Source organism: Pogoniulus pusillus, chromosome 1 (genome assembly GCF_015220805.1).
Source record: "Pogoniulus pusillus isolate bPogPus1 chromosome 1, bPogPus1.pri, whole genome shotgun sequence".
Lineage (NCBI taxonomy): Eukaryota > Metazoa > Chordata > Aves > Piciformes > Lybiidae > Pogoniulus > Pogoniulus pusillus.
This window is the reverse complement of record NC_087264.1, coordinates 15,920,977-15,941,773: the sequence shown is the minus strand read 5'-3', so window position 1 is coordinate 15,941,773 and position 20,797 is coordinate 15,920,977. Positions and strand designations below refer to the sequence as shown.

Sequence of the window (20,797 nt, the reverse complement as noted above, 5' to 3'; positions counted from 1 at the left end):
GTTTTCATGTCCAGAGGAATTCCTGTCCTCTCTTGAGTTTCCCAGTATGGTGTGAAAGAGTTCAGTGTTTTGCCAGTCTCTAAATTTTGGAACAAATTTGAATAGCTCTTACTTGTTATAACACTGATGGATAGTTTTATAGTTCCCTGCTGAGTTCTTCCATATTGATAAATACTTGCCTTTCTGGTTCCCTCTGTTGGTACTATTTCTTCTATGTGCTTGTGCTTCTGGAGGCAAGAAGTTATAACTGTGTGTAAATGAGACCCTGGCTTTTAGTTCCCCAGCATGATGTCCACAACAGGCTGCTAGTTTCAGTTGTATTAGTTATGTGAAAGGCCTGCTGCTGCTGCTTGAATAGTGGTTGCTGGCACATCCAGGTAGTTTAAAGCATGTCTGTTTGATTGCCCTGTACGCTTTTGCAATGCTCACCATCTTCTCCAATCTACAGTATACAGATTCACAATTTAAGTTATATGTGACTTGGAGCTGTATGACTTCTGCATATTGTTCGTGCTTCTGTTCAACAGGCACTAATGAATTGGAAGAAAAGCAGTTTGTCAGAATTGATAGAGAGCTTTTAACAAGATTAAAGATAACAGGTTAAATCCTGGTGCCTCCAAGTCTGAGTCAAATTTTTCTGTTGTCACTGGTAGAGTGAGCATTTTGACAGCTCTATTTTGAAAACAAACAGCTGTTTTTTCCTAAACTTGTCAGCCTGAGACTGTGATTTCAGGGTGGAACACTGATCCGAATTAATTAAAATGAGAATTTGAATTTGACTGCTTAAAGCATTTGCATGGATTCTCCCTCTTCAGAATTAGACCTGGTTAATTTATTTAAAGAGAATTGCCTTAGGTGCCCTTTAATTTTGGTTGTGGGGGATGTTAATGCATTTAAACTAATCCACTCAGAGTGAACATGGAATTGCTGTCCTGATTGTCACTGTGTACCCAGTCTTCACTTTGTAAGTAGTAGAGTGGTATTCTGGCAAATGGTGAATAGAAGAACTTGGTTCTTTGCATATTACCAGCAAATAACTAGTTCATTTGCCTAACAGCCCATGCCTTAGATGAGGAGAATATATGTGTGTGTATATATTCATGACTCTGTGATAGAGAATGAGTGTAGTGAGAATATTGGTCATGTGTGCTATCTCTGTAGTGCAAAATGTAAGAAGAGCTTAAAACTTAAAATGTGGTTATGATGCTTTTGTGAACCTGCTTCTTGATTCCATCTTTGGCACTGCATTAGACTGATTTGTGATTACAGCTAGAAGGTTTTCAGACACTGCAGTGATCACATGCCGCTGTGACAGAAGGAAATAACAATGTCACTTGATGTGTTCAGAATATGCCTTCATATGAAAATATGCTATCTAAAAACTAACCAGAATAAAGCACTTGAAAATTCTATCTTCTGAAGTAATGAGAAGGATTTTATAAAGCAACATCTGAGGTGGGTGATGCTTCATCTTTCACCATCCCTGAAGCAGAGAGGTGTATGGTAAGACCAGGGTCAAGACACAGTGCAGCTGTTAAAGCCACTGCTGGAGTTTCCTCATTACTAAAGAATGAGTGCTAGAAGATTCAGCTTTACTTTCAAATCTCTGCTCCCAGCTTGGGTTCCTAATAAAGCAGGAGTTACACTTCTCTAGATGACTATGAAGAAATGATGGACACTTGATTATCAGATATTTCTCAGAGAAATGGAACAATGTTCTTGCCAAGTGATTGGATTTTATGTCACGCTGCTTAAGAAAGCTGTTGTTCAGTATCAGTGACTGGTACCTGACACGTCACTCATGTGAATCGTTCAGGTTATAAAATAGGATTTTTCTGCTAATTGAAAAGTGTAGCACTTTCAGTTGTTCAAGAGCCTTGTTCTCCTCCTCATGACCCTAAACCACTAAAGCCCTTCGATGTCGATAGGAGGTATTCAGCTCCGTGGGTGTTCTCATTACCACTTGATATTTTGCTGTTTGTTTTTCTGCCTATTGCTATTTAAAAATGATTTTTTTCCTTTGCCAGTCCCAGAAGCCATATTTAGCAAGTGATGTACCATTAGCTCTACTTCATAATATCAACATAGTCACATAGTCCAAACAGTGCTAGACCATCCCACCCCACCACCCACTCTTGCCATGTCCCTCACTGCCACATTTTTCCAGTTAACCCTTTGCTCTGGCCTCCTCATTCAGCGCTCTTGAGATTGTGGCACGTGCACTACATAGCTTTGCCTCAGCCATAAAAACGCTGAGAGCTAAAGCAGACTGCAGGTCACTGTAATAGCAGTGATGGGTGAAGTTTTTGACTGATGTGAACTGACATGTATTTGCTTTGTAGAGGCACAGACAGACAAATAGAGGATGCACAGAAAGCATTGCAGGCCTTCTGTCCTTAGCCTATGCGACTCCCATTACTGTCAGTTCTAGATGTCTTGCAGTCATTAATATGATATCTCAAATATGACTGCATAGGAAAGATACTGTATCTTTTGGGAGATCAGAGACATCAAGACTGAGGATGAGATTCATCCTGCTGAATTTAGTCTACCAAGAAGGTAGACTGCTGGTTGATACTACTCATCTGTGCTTCCCACTCTCCAGTGGAGATGGGCATTTCTCCCAGGGACAGTTGACATGATTAATTACTGGGTAGCTCTGACTGTTAAGTGGTGCTAAGAGGCTAGGTTGAGAAGGATTCCCAGCTTTAGATGAACTCAGGTGATGGCTGGACAGTCGTTCATGGCAGCAAAATTGAGTTATTAAATCCATAGCAATGGCATCTGACGTGAACTTTCTCAGCTGAATGCAGTTGTGTGTTGTTAACTCACAGTACAAGACATGCTTGTCTTGTACTCTTAATCTTTCCTGATCACTTATTTTGGCCACTGTGTGGCTAACACAAAAGGCAGAGGGACCTTCTCTCTGACACCATGCAGCCACTCCCCTGCTCTTATGTGTGGCCATTTTAGCAGGGAGAAAAGCAGAGCACACATTTAGTAAGAGACGATTTCTGCAAACGGGAAACTGGCAGTGAGGTTTATTTCCAAATCTGCAGTGAAGTGCTACTGACCTATAAACAGAAGAACTGGAAGTCAGTTTTACAGAAAAAAGCCTGTGCCAGGTGCTGGATGTCAGTGCTTTGTATCAGGTCATCACAAGCCTTTCAGAGATTCAGCTGAGCTCTTTCACCATGTGTTCCCCTCAGATGGTGCAAAACCTTGTTTGAGCTTTAGCCCGTATGAGGAGGTTCAGATATGACATCATTCACAGTGTGGTGTGTAGCTGAGCTGCTACATGAATGCTCCCTGACCCTGTGACAGCACCAGGTGGGCTAACAAGGTGGAAGCCTATCGCTTCAAATAACTCTTTGAAAGCATGAAATGTGTGGTCCAAAACCCAGGTATGACCTCCCATAGGTCTTGGGCACATGTATGCCTCTGTATTTTGGATGAGCATTCTAGTTGAAAGATCTTGCAGAGTTGGCCATCCTAAATGCTGATTCCCTTAACACAGTTTGCTAAGGAGGCAAACATCTCAGATTGAGCAGTTTGCTGCCCATATGGTAGATGTACATCCATCATTTGCTGTGAAGATCTTTAACTAGTATCTCTGTGGCTGTTAAATGTCAGCATCACTGCATAAATATGCTTATGTTTGAAGTCAGAATTGGCTTTTATGGAATCTCTGCATAAAAAAAAATCCTGGTTAAACTGAGCAATGTTTTCGTTATCAAATCCCAAGACATTTAAAAAGCTGATGCAATTGGATTCAAAACATCAAGCTAGGCTTGTGAAATGGAAGCTTTTGCTCTCTTTGAAGCACGCTGTGTGGAGACTGGAAGAAGAAATCTTTGATGCAGGGAGAATGTATCAGACTTGACTTTTGCAATTTCCTGTTTGGTTTCTTGCAAACTGCTTTTGTGTAATCATATTTGATCTCAAAGATAATTTTATCCAATGTGGATTAGGTAGTATGACAGCCATAGCTGTCTTTCATCATTCTTTGATTCATTTTTTTATGTGACATGCTATTTTCTAGTACAGACTACATTTGTTCAAGGGTCAGCTTTCAAAGGGAGTATGTCTTTTATAGCTCTATAAAATGCTATGAGTAGCAAGCAAAAAAATTTGTTACTTTATTATCAAGCTTCTTAAATTCTTTGCTTTAACTTGCAGATTACAGACAACATTGTGGAGAGAAGTGGTTTGTCCTCAAATCCTGTCCTGTTTAGCAGCCTTCATAGCACAGCTGAGAACAACTGGGAGAGGTGTATTTTGGTACCAACGGGAGAGGTTACAGGGAGTGTCAAAATGTGATGCAGAAGTTGAAGGACAGGGTGTTAAAAGAGTGAGTTTTCATCCCAGAGAGTGCTGGACACAGTACTTCAGTGCTGATGGTATATCAGCCTTCTGTGTTGTGGCTGAATGGAGACAAGGCTTCAGCAGTACTGTTGAAGTACGGTGGGACTGCCAGCAGTGTAGCAGCAGGAAAAAATGTATTTTATTGTGACAGGGCCAGAGGGTTTCATCTGTAGAAGAAAGCCATAGTCACAAAGGCAGAGAATAATAATGCCAAAACCCCAGAAGTACTTAGAAGTAGGGTGTATAGCAGGAGGCAGTAATTACTTCTAGAGGCTGGATGGTGACAGCAGCACGTGGAAGCCACTGTAGGAAAGGAAAGCTTGGTTGGTGTTGCAGCAAGGATGTATCTTAAGGAGAACATTCACAGACTTTTTTTTTCCTACTTTCCTTGGAGCACTGGAGTTCTACCAGATCTGAAAGCAAAGTGTAGGTAGGATGCACGGATACTGAAGTTTTACTCATTGCTCAAGATCAATGTTGTTATAAGTGTCATGATGGAATTTTTTTTCCTTCTGGTCAGGCTGGCACATAGCGTGGGACATGGGGTTCTAGGGTGGGTTTTTTTTCTAGTAAAGATATGAGTTAGTGAATACTGCAGAGATTGAGGGATTTAGAATACCCACACTGCCTGTGCTATTCCTGCAGTATGCAACAGTTGAAGTTACAGAGCACATCTTTGGCTTTTTATAGGATATTTAGAAAGGTGTCCCTTGGGCATTTATAAATATGTGAAGCAGATGTTCTGCTGTTTCTCTGAAACAATGTCATTTACTTACATGACAGTATGGAGCCTGGACTCTTCCAGATCTGTGTTCCCAAACATGCAAGAGACAAGGATGAAAGCTAAAAAGCTTCTGTATGAATTTTTTTGGGGGGTAGAAGATGGTCTTAGTGCTGCAATAGGCATCTGTCTTTTGCCTGAATGAGGAATCCATACATTTGCAGAAGGATGTCACTTTACACCTACATGTAGAGGGAAAAGTATTTGTTGAATCATTAAAAGCATGTGTTGTGATCTAGGATGATGTTGGGGAGACAACTGGAACCACTAGAAGGACAAGGTTAAATAATTCTGGTTTTCTTTAACTTTTCTATAGTCTGGTATCTTACTGAGAACTTTGCCTGGTACCACTGAGAAATTCACTAAGACCACCAAAAAAGCTTTGTCCTTTCCAGTAGAACTCTGTGGTGAAAGAAGTATTGGAAATCTGCCTCTTAATTTGTTGCTCTGGAGCCTTTCAGAATCAAATTTGATGCTTCCCATTGCATGGCTTTATAAACCCTGAATTGTTGTGATGGTGTATTTTGCGAGTGATGTTAGTACCCTTAGTACACTACACCTGTTTCACAGTAACAACTTCTTCAATATATGTGTTGTTTTGCATGATCTCTATGTGGAGCAAGGGTTCACTTTGAAGTAACACATAAAAGGAGAACAGATTCCCTGCATCACATCTTTTCTGTGCTTGCTTGATAGTTTATGCCAGTATGATACCATTACTGATAACTGTGTTGCTGTAAACTCACATTGCGATATGAGCGCTTAGTGGACAGCTACATCTTCTCTTTCTAAATGCATATAATTACAGATTTTCTGCAATGATACCAAGAGAAATAGAAGAAATATTCCAAAATATTCCTGTGTCTGTGATATTCCTGACAGTTTAGCACCATGTACATGAAATTATGCAGGTTCGCTAGCGGTTTGTCTTTTGCAATGACTTTTAGACAGAGCAATTAGATACTGGCCTTCGATCTAATTTTGCCATACCTCTCTTCACAGCTTCCTGTTATGGGAGGAGCCTTTATGGACTCACCCAACGAGGACTTTAGTACAGATTACTCCTTGTTTAACTCATCAGCCAACGTCCATGCAGCTTCTTCCATGCAGAATCCACCAGAAGAGACATCCCGTTCCTCAAATGATGCCATATTGTTATGGATTGCAATAATAGCAACAATTGGAAATATTGTGGTTGTGGGAGTGGTGTATGCCTTCACCTTCTAGCATGACTGTCACTCCTAATGCTGGAAGAGAGGATAACTGCAACAGTATTTGTCCTGTGTATGTACGTGTGTGTATATATATATATATATATATATGTATATGTATATCTATATAAATACATATTGATAGGGACTTTATTAAGTGCTAGCACAATCATGGAAATGAAATACCAGTTTGTCATCTTGAATCCTGATGGCAGAAAATTTGCATGCAGTTGCAAACTGTATGGAGATGAGAGCTTTAATTGAGAACACAATCAATACCAGTTTTGTATAGAAATATAATAGAGACCAATGTGGGTAAGGTAAATACAAAGAGAAAGTGAGATTTACACAGAAAGCGTTTATTTTCTACTGGTTAGATTTTTCTAGCAGCTCTTCTGCATTTTGTCAGCTTTTGTGTGCACTTTTTACTGTGGTATAACGTTGTATGAAATTGTGCTATGTCATGTTTGCTGGATATCTTAGTTTTCCAGATGGACTAACTGATTGGCATTGGCTCAGTTCCAACGAAGTACAAGATCATTGTGTGTGACTCTTCAGGACATGCGTACACTGCGAGGCTGTGCTCAGCATCATAAGTCTTAAAGCTGTGAAAGGCAGGTGCATGCTATCTGATACTTGTCTTCTGATCTCTTTCTCTGGATCTGATAATCAATGATTTGATGCTAAATTTGTCTGCTGTTTGCAGGAGGAGGCACATCTATTCCAAGATGTGCCTGGTCTGCAGACTCTGCTCTCCAGGGGAGGAGGTATTAAACAAAGCAACTGCACAATCTCTCATTTCTGTCTAGAGATACTCAGTTGCAGTAGTTTGTAACTGTGTCCCTTCCAAGAAGCAAAAGCCAAATACCATGCTTTTCAGCTCATTTCACTGTAATCAAGGTTTCCCACAGCAGTCGTATACTTTCATAAGCTTATTGATGTATCAAAAGAATATGGGGAAATTGTGAAGGCTCATTAACAGTGAATTGTGTTTACGAGAAAACTGGACTCCAAAGAAAGATTCGATGCTTCCTGTGCTCACTTGGGAGTGAGTGCAAAAGTCAGGTATGGCATAGGGTAGAAACAGCAGAAAAAAAGGCAGCAAATGACAGATATGCAAGTGCTTGCATTTCAGTATTAATATGTCTCTGAGTTCTGGTGAAGTGGATTTTAGATAGCCTGGTTAAGGTAGCAACACTGATGCTCATTTGGATTTGTTCTGTTGAAAGGTAATATTTTCACTGCATTGTTCCCATGAGCAGTTCAAGGGCTGTATCTTTTCAAAACAAGGTGTAGCTTTCCTTGGTGCAGAGATTCTAAAACCTTGAGGGAAGAAAACAAAATGACTTCTGTTGGAAACCTCCCCTATCCCCCTTAAAAATGAACACACATATATGAAATGTCTTCACTTTGAGAGCAGCAAATTCTTCCTCTATGTCTTCGTGTACATGTATAAATTTTCTGTCTCATACAGCTACTACCCTCATTCCAGAAAGCCTTGTCTGAAGGCACAGAGACTGTTTTTGACACTTGCCTGCCACTGAGCTTGAGGCTGGACTAAAGCTGCTGAATGTATACAGAGGTTTGGATTTTCTTCCTTACTCTTGGAACCCATTTTTCTGTAGGCCTGGTGGACAGTTGTTAGTCAAAACAGCATACCCACAATTGTTATTTATAATCACTCAGTAATCACTGTGTATGTATTTTTTTTCCTCTCTCTAGGAACAGACTTTTAAAGGAGGGAAAGATGCAAACAGAGCTAGTGGGGAGGAGAAAAGAAGCTAAATTATTTTGAGAATTAGAACACAACATCAACGCACTTGAGGACCTGATCTTCTATATGTATATTTATTTTCCAGTTTGGAGACAGGATTTTGTTAAAATAGTTGAGGTTAGATGATATCTATGCCACAAGAAAGTCCAATTCTGGAAGATAAACTGGGCAGAAACCAAATTCTGTCTAATAACATAGATACAGTCTCAATAATGATACAAAAATGATGATTTTCACTGTCCTAAAATTACCATTCTTTCCTTCATAGGCAGAGGAAAATACATAACAGGGGAGCTGCATAAATTGTGTATCTTTCTTATTCTTACGCTCCTCACTCTTACTGAGCAGAGGGGAAGCTATTAAGTGAGGCTGAAGGTTGCAAGGCAGTTTCCAATGCAGCAGAACTGCACAGGACAAGGTCTGGTGTATTGAAGCTGTAAATAGTGCATAGTGCAATGTACTATCTACAACCCTTTTAAAAAAATGTTGTAATTGTATCAATTGCTGATAGATTTTTCTGCATTGTTCCTCAAGGCTCTGCAGTGAAGCCACATCTTATAAGCACTGTTTTCGCATGAAGAGCAAAACATTTCCACCATGATTAAAACCAGTTTCACACTGTGGTACTTGCCCGATGGGATTATTCTACTGCTTAATGAATTTGCAAATAGACTGTTTAAATTTCCTAGACTATTCATCTCACTGCAATTAGCAATGTTTACATCTCTCTCCTAAAGCACTGAATTCTTCACCCATGAAGAAGTGCATTAGAGTGGGAACAGCAAAGAACTGCCACTCTGCTAATGAAACCAAGTGACATTTTTGTGTTGTTTTTCCTGAAGAAAGTGCCCTGCTTTCGTGTGAAATTGATAGCAATAGCAGGAGTGTTGGAAAACAGTTCTGTCTCTCCCTCATCCAGATCATCATCATACAGATTTTCATCATTAGAGGTTGAGTTGTCAAGAAGTACCAGATAGAACTTAAAGTAATTGGTGTGACAGGGTGACATAGGCAAACTGGGTGCAGACAAGCAAGTACATACATTTCCTGTCTCATCATTAAACTGCACACTAATTGCACAGCTTTTCTGTTGAGAAAAAAATAGTTTCAGGATAGAGGTGCGAGGATATCACAAGTGAGAGTCTTTACAGTATATTGCCAGATACATTAAAGATCCTTAAAACACTGGGCAGAGCTGGTTCAAACTAATTACTTTGGTAGTAATAACATGCACAGTATGTTTCTGAATGCTGTGTTCTGGCTTCATCCACTACAACTGCTTCTGTCTTCTGGAAGGTTTAAATTCAACCACTGAAAAAGAAGAATCATTAAGTCCAGACAAGCCATAGAGGAGAGTAGAGAAGTGGATGGATGGCAGATGTCTCAGGTATGGTACTATGGAAGGTGTTGCCTCATCTTTATGCGGATGCTATTCCCTGGACTGTCAGTGCAGCTTGACTTGGAGCATTGTAGCTTCTTTCGTTGGAGCCAGGTAGTTGAGTAACTGCTGTTGCTCACTGAAAAGTGTGACAAGGAAGCCAAAACGTTCCTCAGAGCTGTTTTCTGAGGCTCTTTTGTAAATGCAGAAGTAAATGCTTTGCTGAGTACCATATGTACCACTATGAGAGACTCATCTGCTACGAATAATGTATTTAGCCTCTGAGTGGGCAAGTTGGGTGATAGATACCTCAGAAGTAATAAAATCTTCGCTCTAAAATCATTGTTTGCAATAAGGCTTGAGGGCAGTCAGCATCCCACCAAACTGCTGAGCTATCTTGTTATTGCAGGCTGAAGCAGCTGTTAATCACAATTTTAAACAGTGTGTCCATGTGAAGATAAAGGGAAAATAACTCTTTTTGTTTGGGGGCAAAAAAAACCAGGCATCTTTAATTTGTAAATTGTTACATATTTTGTCTATTATTAGAAGCTTTTGGTATTTTTTAACAACTCAAATTTTTAATATTCTCTTCAAATGTCTCTGCAGGCTGCTGAAAGTTCCTAATTTCACATAGCTTTGTCCAGTTATCCCATCTAATTTTACTGTATTTCACGTGAGTACTATCAGAGTAGAATTTGGCAAACTAGGCTTTTTCTAAGGATATTTCCATTATTGAGCAAAATATGCCAAAAATCAAAATCCCAGACCAAAATGTTTCTGCACTTTCAGAGCATTCGGAGCTCTGGAGATCTGGGTTTCATCTGGATAACTCACAGAAAGGTAAAGGGCAGGCAGGTCCCTGGTGATAATGTCAGACATCAGGGTTTGGACAGGCAGAGCTAAGTGCTTCATTAACTCCTGCTCTGCCTCTCTGAGCTGCACTGGCTTCCTGGACATGTCCTGAGCTGAGTACAGCATGTGCTTCCTCATTCTACATCTTGTTAATCGATGGGGAAACAAGTGCAATTATTCCATATTTATTATATAAGCCAGAGATCAATATTCTGTTAGGTACATTATTATTAATACTTTGGAATGCCACCTATAAACTAAAGACAGGAATAGTTTAACATGTGGTTAGCTCTTTGCCCGTGGTCTGGAAACATCCTGAAGAACTCAGAGCATCCCAAGGCCTTAAAGTCTCCTACTGATCTTGATCTGACACCAATGCTTTGTGTTTTCTCATACAAACCTCTCTGCCATTTAACTTGTCTTTCCAGCTTGAAGCAGTGAAAATAAAGTCAGCACTGTGCTGTTCTCTGGATGCATAAGGAATTCCTAATAGCGAAAGAACAACCACGTCTTGTTTTAGTTTTTGGCCTTGCAGGCACAAAGGAGGAGAAAAGTCTCCAGCTGTCTACCCAGGAGAGTCTGGGGGAATATATGCCTTGGTAGAACAAAATGGATGGCATTTTTATCTCATCTTGGCCTGTACCAGAGTGTTTACACTGACAACATGGCCAGAACTTCTTTTGCAGCAACTCCTTTTGGTAATTACAGCAACACAGCCAGGAACTGGAAAAGAAAACACCTCTGGTAACACAAACGTGACACATACCTAGTCAGCTCAGTGGCATCCCTCTGAAGGCAGATTTGCCTGAATGACATAGGCAGACTTACTCTGTTGGTACCAAGGCAAATACCATTCCATATGAGCACAAATTATCTCTCCATCTTGTTGAAAAAATTTGAGACCCATTCTCTCTTTGCCTGTGCAGGCTGCTAGTGAAGGTATTTTTCAATTGTAGAATATAGTAAAAAAGCTTCACATACTGATAGAATACATATAATATTTACCTTCTAAAGCTCTTCTCAGTCTCCCTTGAAAAACAAAACAAAACAAACAAACAAAAAGAAAAACCCAACCAAAAATCATTGAGCATTGAATGGTAATGAGTCTAGTTGCATCTGTATGGTAGCATCAGCTCATTTTAGTCTAAAGCCTTATGCCAGCAGATCTTGGAGAGGATCTCACTGTTACCCAGACTTTAAAAATGCTAAGAACAGAGGCAAGTAATTTCTCAAGAATGTCTCAAAATTCACTGGCCAGTTCTTTAGGCTGCATCAGTCCTCTCTTAGCATCCATCCCTTTAAACCCATTGTCACCATCACACATCTCTATGCCTTCATTTTATTTCTTCCTTTGTTTTCTCTACGTTCTTTTCATTCCCTGATATCAGAACATGCAAGCATTTGGAAGCCATAATGTTCTTCAGCCCTTTTTAACCTCCTTGACTGATAATAAGGCTAGTACAAGTAAAGATTCATTACACTAAGTGCATATAAGCTCTCTTCCTGTAGGAAGACCTTAATCACTGACTGCCTTAGCAAACTGCAAAGAATTTTCCCCAAGCAGAAGAGTAAGATGTGCCATGAATCCTGGTAACTGCTTTGTCAATATCTATACAACCCAAAGCTCCTTTTAGATATTCAGATTTTATAACTAAACTTCCCTCTTCCGCAGTCAGCATTTACTGAGCTTTTCACAGCCCAAAGTACTTTGTTACTTTTAGAAACTCAGGATGAGTGGTAGTGCACTTAGGGTAAGGCAAGGGGAAGAACAGAAGAGCTCTGTGTCGTTTATTGTAGGGCCTTGGCCACTAAACCCTAGCCTATTCAGTAAAGAAAAAGAACCCAAATATGCTAAAGCCATTTCAAATTTAGTAACACCTGTAGTTCTCAGATGCCCAGCCAGGCTGCTACAGCCAGATGAAGCATTTCTAAGTCTTAGTGTAATCCTTCCAAAAGCAAGTGTATTCCTTGTCAAGGACCAAGAGCTGAACTGCCTCCCTCACAGGTCCCTGCTTTTTCTGGTATTGTTTTGGGAGCTGGTTGCATTTCCTGTGGAGTTCAGTCCCACTGAGGAGTAAATGCAACTGAACTGCTCACAGATCTAGTCCTAAAACTTCTCAGTTACTGCCTTTATGATGATTGAAATTCCTGATGCTGCAAGCTGAGGGACCTTTGCTTCCACCTGGAGTCAGCTGCATTAATAACACTTCATAGTTCTGATGTATGCATCAATGGATCAACTTGCAGGACCAGCTCTGGGTTGCTGGGGTTTTGTTTTATTTTATATGTAATCTAAAGATATCTGTAATTTCATAATCAGAAGAAAGCAAGCAAGCAGGATGCTGTATTTTTGTAAATGAGAAGATAATAAGAAACAAGTCAGAATATTTTGATAGACATGCTGGAAGGGCATATAATGTGTTGAACAGTTGCACAATTTTTTCTATTACCTGAGCACCTCGCCTGAGAAATACTTTTTCTTTCTTTAACAAAGATCTCTTTCAATTCTGAAGTTTCAGAGTTTGAAAGGAGTGGACTGCAAAGCTTCAATGACATTTTAAACTAATGTAAATAAATCCAGTAGCTAGCTTTGTGAGGTAGCTTATAACCTTTAGGTTTTGGTTATCTCAAATATTGGCTCATTTGGTTTCATTTTTTTCTTCTCCAAAATAAGCTAAATAGTGACACTTCTGAAAGCATCTGTACTTCATACAAAATTACTGTCATATGGAAATGACATCCTTCAACTCATGTAAAACAGCTTTACAGGAGCCCTTTAGTATCTGTCATGACTTTTCCTACTAGTTCTTGACAATTTAATTCTCTGGTACTTTCTGTCTGCTACCCTGTTGTGTGCACTAGCAGGTTGGCAAAGCTTCTCTATGTTGGTTTTGTAATGTATGGGTTAGTTTAAAGAAAAACCTGTACTCTTGTAGTCGTTGTTCTTGAAATGTGGGTCTGTGTCTGTAAAGACAAAAAGGACTTTAAAAATGCCCTCTCTTTTCTCTAACTTTACTGTAATTGGCAAGCCTGGTTACCAGAAATGTATTCTTTTAAGCTCCTATTACATTGTTTTCCACTTATTGACTGCTTTCACTATGTGTGTACTTAGTGCTGATTCTCTTGCTATGGTGAAAATGACAAGTTTTGTTAATATGGAAGTTGTGGGTTTGGATAAAGTTCTTCAAACTGACGGGAGTGTGTATGGTTTTTTTTTTTAATTTTATTCTCAGATTGCTTGAGAGTATTTAAAAATCTATAGTTTCAGTTATTTATTTCTTACCTCCAGTGATATACCAATGCTAATAGTTTGTTGCAGTTTACAGATTGACTTGATAGTAGCCTTAGAAAATCACCTCTGTTGCCTATATGACACAAACATCTCACAGTGTCTCCTGCTATAGAAAGGGATTAACCTGCTTTCACAGTCCAAGAAGTGCCTCCACACATCTCAGAGCTGAGAGAAAAGATGTCCCAGCTTCTTAAAACATAGGCCTAGGAACCCTTATACCATTAACCCTTGTGTGACTGCACCTTCCCAGTCCTCCAGTTTATCTCAGCCATCCTGACCCATGGCTGTGGATGCCTTTGTGGCTGTGGCTATAAAATTCTGTCCTAGGGCAACCATTCCAAGGCCTTCTGGAACTCCAAGGTGGCACCAAACCTCACTGCAGCGTGTTTGCTAAGGTTCAAAAAGGCAAGCAGTGACAAGAGGAGAAAAGGAAAACATTTGGCTTTCCTAAAGCAAGGCAGCATGTAGCATGTCTTATGATTCTTCAGAAGGGATCCAATGAGGCAAGTAGAATCATATCTACTGAGGGAATGACAAAAGGACAGGTTAAATGACCTCCTTTGTACAATTACTCAATTGTAATAAAGATGAACTTTGAATAAGCAAATGCAGAACATCACAGAGATGAATATGCAAACCCTGATAGCAAGTCTGAGAAAAAAATCATTTAAAAAAAAGAGGCTAAAAATCAAATGCATGTTTTCTTCCAGTTCCAGTCTTTATCAATCCACCAACTAAACCTATTCCAGAGTTCACTTATCACACTGTAAGGCAGTGTGGCAACTGGCCCACTCACTATAGTATCTAACCGTAACTCACTTTTCCCTTGCAGCTATGGAATCCTACGGATCTCAGCGCTGTTCATTGCTAAGTCCTGCACAATAATTAGAAATGAACATAATTTAGACATGACAATATTCTGTTGAACAGAGAGGAAGTACTACCAGGCATTTAAAGATTTTAAACCATCTGAAACTGTTGTCACTGTTTTCTTGCATGGCATTATCTTCATGAGTCAGTTGGGTCTACTGTCTGCTAATGTAAATTGTTTTGCAGTGAGACTAGTAAAGAACATCAGCCTTTTAGCTCAAGTCTGTCTGTCCACTATAACCTGATGTATTTTGCTTTGCCCAGTGCTATGTTACAGGTTGGTTTAGGATTAAGAACAATTTAATTAAATATTTTTGAATGACTGACTTCATTACAGTAACTGCAGCGTGCAGTTTATGGAGTCAAAATCCAGAATTCCTAAGCTTCAGGCAATTTTTTGGGAAAAAATAACCTAAATATGAAAAACAAGAAAGCAAACATGAAACCCACAATACTTTGTCCTACTCCAGAACAGGGTGACAAGAATTAGAGCAATTGTAGTGCAGTACAATGCAACAACATTATTGTCAACAGCTTTAGACTTTCTTATGCTTAAACTTGCAGTATGATCATGTCAGGGAAGCAGCTTTTGAATGTATCAATCTAAGAAGAGCTTACTGAGTCAAATTACACTGGGAGTAGGGGGAGGGATTTACAGTCCAGTATCTGTTCTGTGACAAAATAGTTCATCAGATGTTTTCATGTGTTCAGGTGCTGGGGTTAAGTATGCCTTCCCCAGTGAGGCTGATTTAAGTTAGATGAAAGCCACCCTCCCACCCTTATGCCAACAGTCCCCTGCTTCATTCAGTGCTTTTGTACTTACTGTGCATCAATTCACACTAAGTGGGGAAGAGCCGTCTCAGAAACCAGCTGTGTCAAGAACAAATGACTTAGGGGTCTAAAAACCCCTACTTCAAACTGACTGATTATTTGAACAGCCAGGAGAGTCATTGGTAGTGCTAAAGGACAGCAGAGCTGCTCTGATGAGAAACTCCTGCGATTCCTATGGGTTTGTGCACAGCTCGGGGCTGGGAATGAGGGCATCGTGCTGGACTGCACGGGCTGCTGAAGGGCTTGCTGAGATAGAGTAGGCTGTGTCCCTTCAAAGTGCAGCTCACACAGTTGACCCTGGACTCACAAGAGGGAAATAGAAAGTGCCTCTTTTAAAACTGCCTGGTAAGAGACTTCCACTGCAACACATCCATTTTAACAGGAAAGAAACATGGGAGAAGAATGACTGTTAAATTAAGTGGTGCAGCATTGGTTTATATTAAAAACCAACCAACCAACCAAAATACAGAACCAAAGAAACTCACCCCAAAACCAACAAAGGAAATTTCATATGTGAGGATAATGTCTCTTTTAAACCATTTGACTCCCATTTAATGTTGTAGGTTTTTCACAACACCAAAGAGGACAAGATAGGACTTTAGTTTCACAACCTGCTTAGTACCATGTCAGTCTAGGCATTTGTCTTTTGCCACTTTACTTAGCATATCTGAAATGATATTAATTCATTCCTAATGCATTTGATTCACACCAGTGCTAAGTGTTCAGTTTCCACTGAAAAGCTGCTGGAATTGCTCCTTCAGGTCTCCACTTAGCTGTAAATAGCACAGAAATTCTGTCCAGACCACTTTTCTCTCTCTTGCATTTACCTTTATTTTTGGTTCAAGCAGCGGAATCTATAAACTTCAGCTTACAGTTTCTTTGTATTGAGGATCCCTGTCCAAGTCCCATCTGCAGGCCCTTCTGGCCAAGTCTTGTTTCCATTGCATGGCAAGTGATTTAGAAGGAGTGTTTCTGGGTGTAATCACTTGTCTCTAAATATTGGAAGTTAATATTTTTTATCATGTGAAAAGAAATCTCACCTCAGTCTACTTCAGCTCAGGGAAAGTAAAAGTTAACATCCAGTCCACTTGTTACTATAGGAAAAATTGTCTAGGAGAGGTCATGAAGATCTTTAGCTGACTTCAGATGAGTATTTGTCACTTGGAAATTCCATAGCATTTACTGGGAAACTTGAAACAATCACAGTGGCTATGTTAGTAAACTACAGCTGCAAATCAGGAGAGATGTTGAGGTGCTGGAAGGTGTCCAGAGAAGGGTGACAAAGCTGGTAAAAGGCCTGGAACACAAACCCTGTGAGGAGAGGCTGAAGGAGCTGGGGTTGTTTAGCCTAGAGAAGAGGAGGCTCAGGGGTGACCTCATTGCTGTCTACAACTACCTGAAGGGAGGCTGTAGCCAGGTGGGGGTTGGTCTCTTCTCCCAGGCAACCAGACCCGAAGAAGAAGGGGACACAGTCTCAAGTTGTGCTGAAGGAGGTCTAGGCTGGATGTTAGGAGGAAGTTCTTCACAGAGAGAGTGATTACCATTGGAATGGGCTGCCCAGGGAGGTGGTGGAGTCACCGTCCCTGGAGGTGTTCAAGAAAAGACTGCATGAGGCACTTAGTGTCATCATCTGGTTGACTGGATAGGACTGGGTGCTAGGCTAGACTGGATGATCTTGGAGGTCTCTTTGAACCTGGTTGATTCTATGATTCTGTGATCTGCATATTACTGCATTTTGTCCTTCCCTTCTTAAACCATGTAACTGGTGACTGAAGGAGCAATGCAAGATTCAACTTCTCTACTCCCAGCTGATTGCTATAACTGCTAGGACAGTTGCATTTGCTGTCTTTCATTGGTTAATCTTTATTTAATGCCTAAACTCTAAAAGTGGGAGTATGGTAAATAATATTCTACAACTTAATGAGTGCAGCCTTCACCTCAGAAAACATGAGTTGACCTCCCCATGTAGAGCAGAAGAACTTGAATTACTATCCTCCACATTTAGGTAAATGCTTTGACTAGTGAACATGAGACACTGTGAGGAAGCAGAAGCACAGAAAAGGAATATAGTATTTTATTTTTCATTATGAATTAGCTCTTGTAGTGCTCTGAATGTAACAGATTAAATCTGTGGTTCACAGAGCATGAGCTGCCTGATTGTGACCATCAGAAGAGCCATATCCAAAGCAGACCTTAAGAAGCCCACAGACACCTGGATAGTTCCCAGGTTTGACAACTCCCAAGGGAGCATTCAGGAGGGTTTGGGTTGGGTTTTTCTTTGTTTGTTGGTTGATTGTTTTGGGGGTTTTTTTGTTGTTCCATTTTGTTGGGTTTTGTTTGGGTTTTTTTAAGATGGCAAGCGAGATGACTGACTTCAGAAGCTTAAGCTTTTTATGGCACTATTCCAAAGTCATTTGGAAGCCTAAGACAAATCTATTGATTGATTTCTATACTTGAAATTCATTATAAACCAGTACCACCAAAGAACTGTCAGTTAGGATATACAGCTTTATGTTTTGGGTTTTTTTTCCAGAAAGCTGTTAACTGTTGATATGTGTTCCCTTTTCAGGCTAGAAACCTGTCTGATAAACAGATTCAAGACAATATGATTTCAAAATAACAGATTGTAGTCTGTTCCACAAACCGTAGGGTTTGTTCGATTGGTTCAGTGCAATCTGTGAGGCTGTCAGAGGATGGCATCATGGTTTCTTTGAGTGGAAGGTGCAACAAAATCTTGTTCTGAAAACTGAAGTAGTGCTTCTGACTTGTTAGATTGTCTTTTACAGAATGCCATCCTACGTGTATGCAGTGTATGCATCGCTTCACCTCCTTATGTCTTAGAAACAACATTTAGCTTGGATTTGAGGCACTGATATATAGTAATAACTGCTCTTCTTGCCCTTGAAATCAGAAGTAAAAGACTTATCTACTTGTATGGATAAAAACAGCCTCTAAGCCTCTATTGATTAAGTTTCCAGGTGGTTCTTTTTTTCCCCTGTGACCTACAAGTTTGCCTCAACAAATTGCAATATTTAGCAATTGTTTTTATTCTGTATCAATGTGCTTCCCTTCCTTTTCTCACCTATTTTCCTTAAATCATGTCGTTGAATCACAGAAGCAACCAGGTTGAAAGAGACCTCCAAGATCACCCAGTCCAACCTAGCACCCAGCCCTAGCCAGTCAACTAGACCATGGCACTAAGTGCCTCATCCAGGCTTTTCTTAAACACCTTCAGGGATGGTGCCTCCACCACCTCCCTGGGCAGCCCATTCCAACAGCAAATTGCTCTCTCTGTAAAGAACTCTTGATGAAAATCATCTAAGTTTGTGCTATCTAACATCTAAAGTGATATTTTTCTATCTTGTTTGGAAGACCAATGGCTTTGATATAAACAGAACCAGAGTATTTATTTCCCTTCTTTTCCATCAGTAACAAATACTGTTTAATGTAATGTTATAGCCTTGAGACAGCATTAGAGCTCTCTACTGGAATGCTACATTATCTACTATAAACTAATCATTATACCACAGTTACAGTGAATTATGAGTCCTTTTTTTTAAATAGGTTATAAAACCAAAATGATTAATATCCTGTCTGTTTATCAGCATATAAAGAACTCACACAAGGCACTCCCCAGCCTTCTTTACTGCTTACTTCATCCTAAATCACATAGGATACAATTGTGTTAGTTACTTAGAGATGAATCATAAACTTAAAATAAGCACTGAAACAAAAATAAAGCCCATTTCTTTCCCTCAAGAGTTTAGCTTTTAAAAAATATTCTCCTTAATAAATGGAGCTCAGTTATGGAAAGGATAAAATGCAGGTGTTGAAAAAGCACTGTCCAAGCATCCATGGTCTATTTATACACAAGATCAAGTTAAATATTCAGCATCTTTGGTTCTGGAATCTTCTAAGAATTCACCTCTAACACTGTGGAAAGATTTGAACAACCTGATCTAGAAGAAGGTGTCTCTGCCCATGGTGGGGAGGTTGGAACTAGGTGATCTTTAAGGCCCCTTCCAACCCAAGCCATTCTATGAATCTATGATTCTAACACAACCTTGAAACTTTCCTCTCTTGTACATTTTTAGAAACACACAATAAAAGGGTTTTTTTATGGCCTCCCATGGATTGTTTTGAGGATCCTTGGAAGCAAAGACACTAGAACTGCATTTCCATCACTCAAAATAGCATCATAGTTTATCAATTGGGGCAAATTGAGCGGTAGTTTCAGCAGATCACCAAACAATAATCTCATTCATCATTTCCACACACATTTAAAATTACTCTGCCTACTGCAATGCTGGTTTCATTAAGGTCCTTCTTGATTTAGACCACTAAGGATAAGCTCAGAGTGAGACACTTTATTTCACATAGGGCACAGAAAATACCCAGTAGGATGACTGCTGAGTGGAAGGCTGGGAAAGCAAAATTTTCTTGTTGCTTGAGTTACTGTTTTCTATCAAGCTCAAAAGCCAGGGGAATTTGAAAATCCTCCCTTATTACATTGCCATGATACCTGCAATATTTCTATTTGCAGAGTGTCAACTCAGCTTTCCCTTTATGAATTAGCATATTAAAAGAGTGAATCTGTTCCTCAGGCCTGCTACTGCTTTTCCTCTTTGTTACAGAACCTACATCCCTGAAAACAATGAGGAGATTTTTTTTCTTGGGAAGTTCTTTGTATAAGAGTATGAGAACTGCTGCTTGGCTGGTATATAAATGTGCATCACCCTTCAATGGTTCTTGATTTTTAAAAGCAACCCACTCTGAAGTCAGTGAATCTTGAATTTGCTGATGTTGTTCTTCCTGCTACCACACTTTGACACTGCTTTCCCAGTTCTCCATAAGTGATATCCTGTCTCACTGAGGCATGCAGTAACAATAAACTCTTTCCTCTTTCTGGTGTTTCACATAAAAAAAACCAGTGCCTTAGTGGACATCCACTCTTTTTTTCCCCCTCTTTTTAAACAATATTTAAATATTCTTAAAATATTCTTTCTAAACTACATGTAGTACATATTCTGTGTTGCTACTACATGTGATTTTTTCCTTTCTTTTGTCAGCTTCTTACATGATGTCTATTTTTAATTTTGGTCCCTTTCTGTCTGTGAGGTTTCATTCTGTATCTTGGTAGTCACCATTCAAGAAATCTCAGAACTTCAACTTAGGAGTGGGAGATCTTAATTATTCACTCGGTGAATCACGTGCTGGTCACTGTAGGTGCCAAAAGCCACTTTTGTTAAGTTTGATGGTTTTGTTGGTGGTGTTTTGTTTTGAATAAACTACTACAACAGAAACAAATAAACAGGGGAAAAAAAAAAAAAGGACATAAACAAGATTCAACCAAACTTCTACCAAAAACCAAGAGCATTTCTCTGGTCCCAGGGATATGTCTACATGATGCAATGCAGCATAGGCTAAGACACCTCAAGAAAAT

General features: G+C 39.7%; 1 protein-coding gene and 1 long non-coding RNA gene across 6 annotated transcripts in view; one reads left to right on the top strand and one right to left on the bottom strand.

The window, feature by feature from the left end:
- C1H14orf132 (chromosome 1 C14orf132 homolog) overlaps nt 1–13,554 on the top strand; it is a 39,954-nt gene extending 26,400 nt beyond the window's left edge. For all 4 annotated transcript variants that reach the window (XM_064142146.1, XM_064142135.1, XM_064142168.1 and 1 more), the window contains one exon: nt 6,149–13,554. In XM_064142146.1, coding sequence (XP_063998216.1) covers nt 6,149–6,373 — 225 coding nt within the window. In that variant the 3' untranslated portion in view covers nt 6,374–13,554. The remainder of the gene's footprint in view (nt 1–6,148) is intronic.
- The window catches only part of LOC135174703 (uncharacterized), a 63,714-nt gene continuing 52,184 nt past the window's right edge, over nt 9,268–20,797 (bottom strand). For both annotated transcript variants that reach the window (XR_010302060.1, XR_010302058.1), the window contains 3 exons: nt 11,190–11,390; nt 10,762–11,084; nt 9,268–9,442 (listed from right to left, as the gene is read on the bottom strand). This is a non-coding gene — a long non-coding RNA (uncharacterized LOC135174703). The remainder of the gene's footprint in view (nt 9,443–10,761; nt 11,085–11,189; nt 11,391–20,797) is intronic.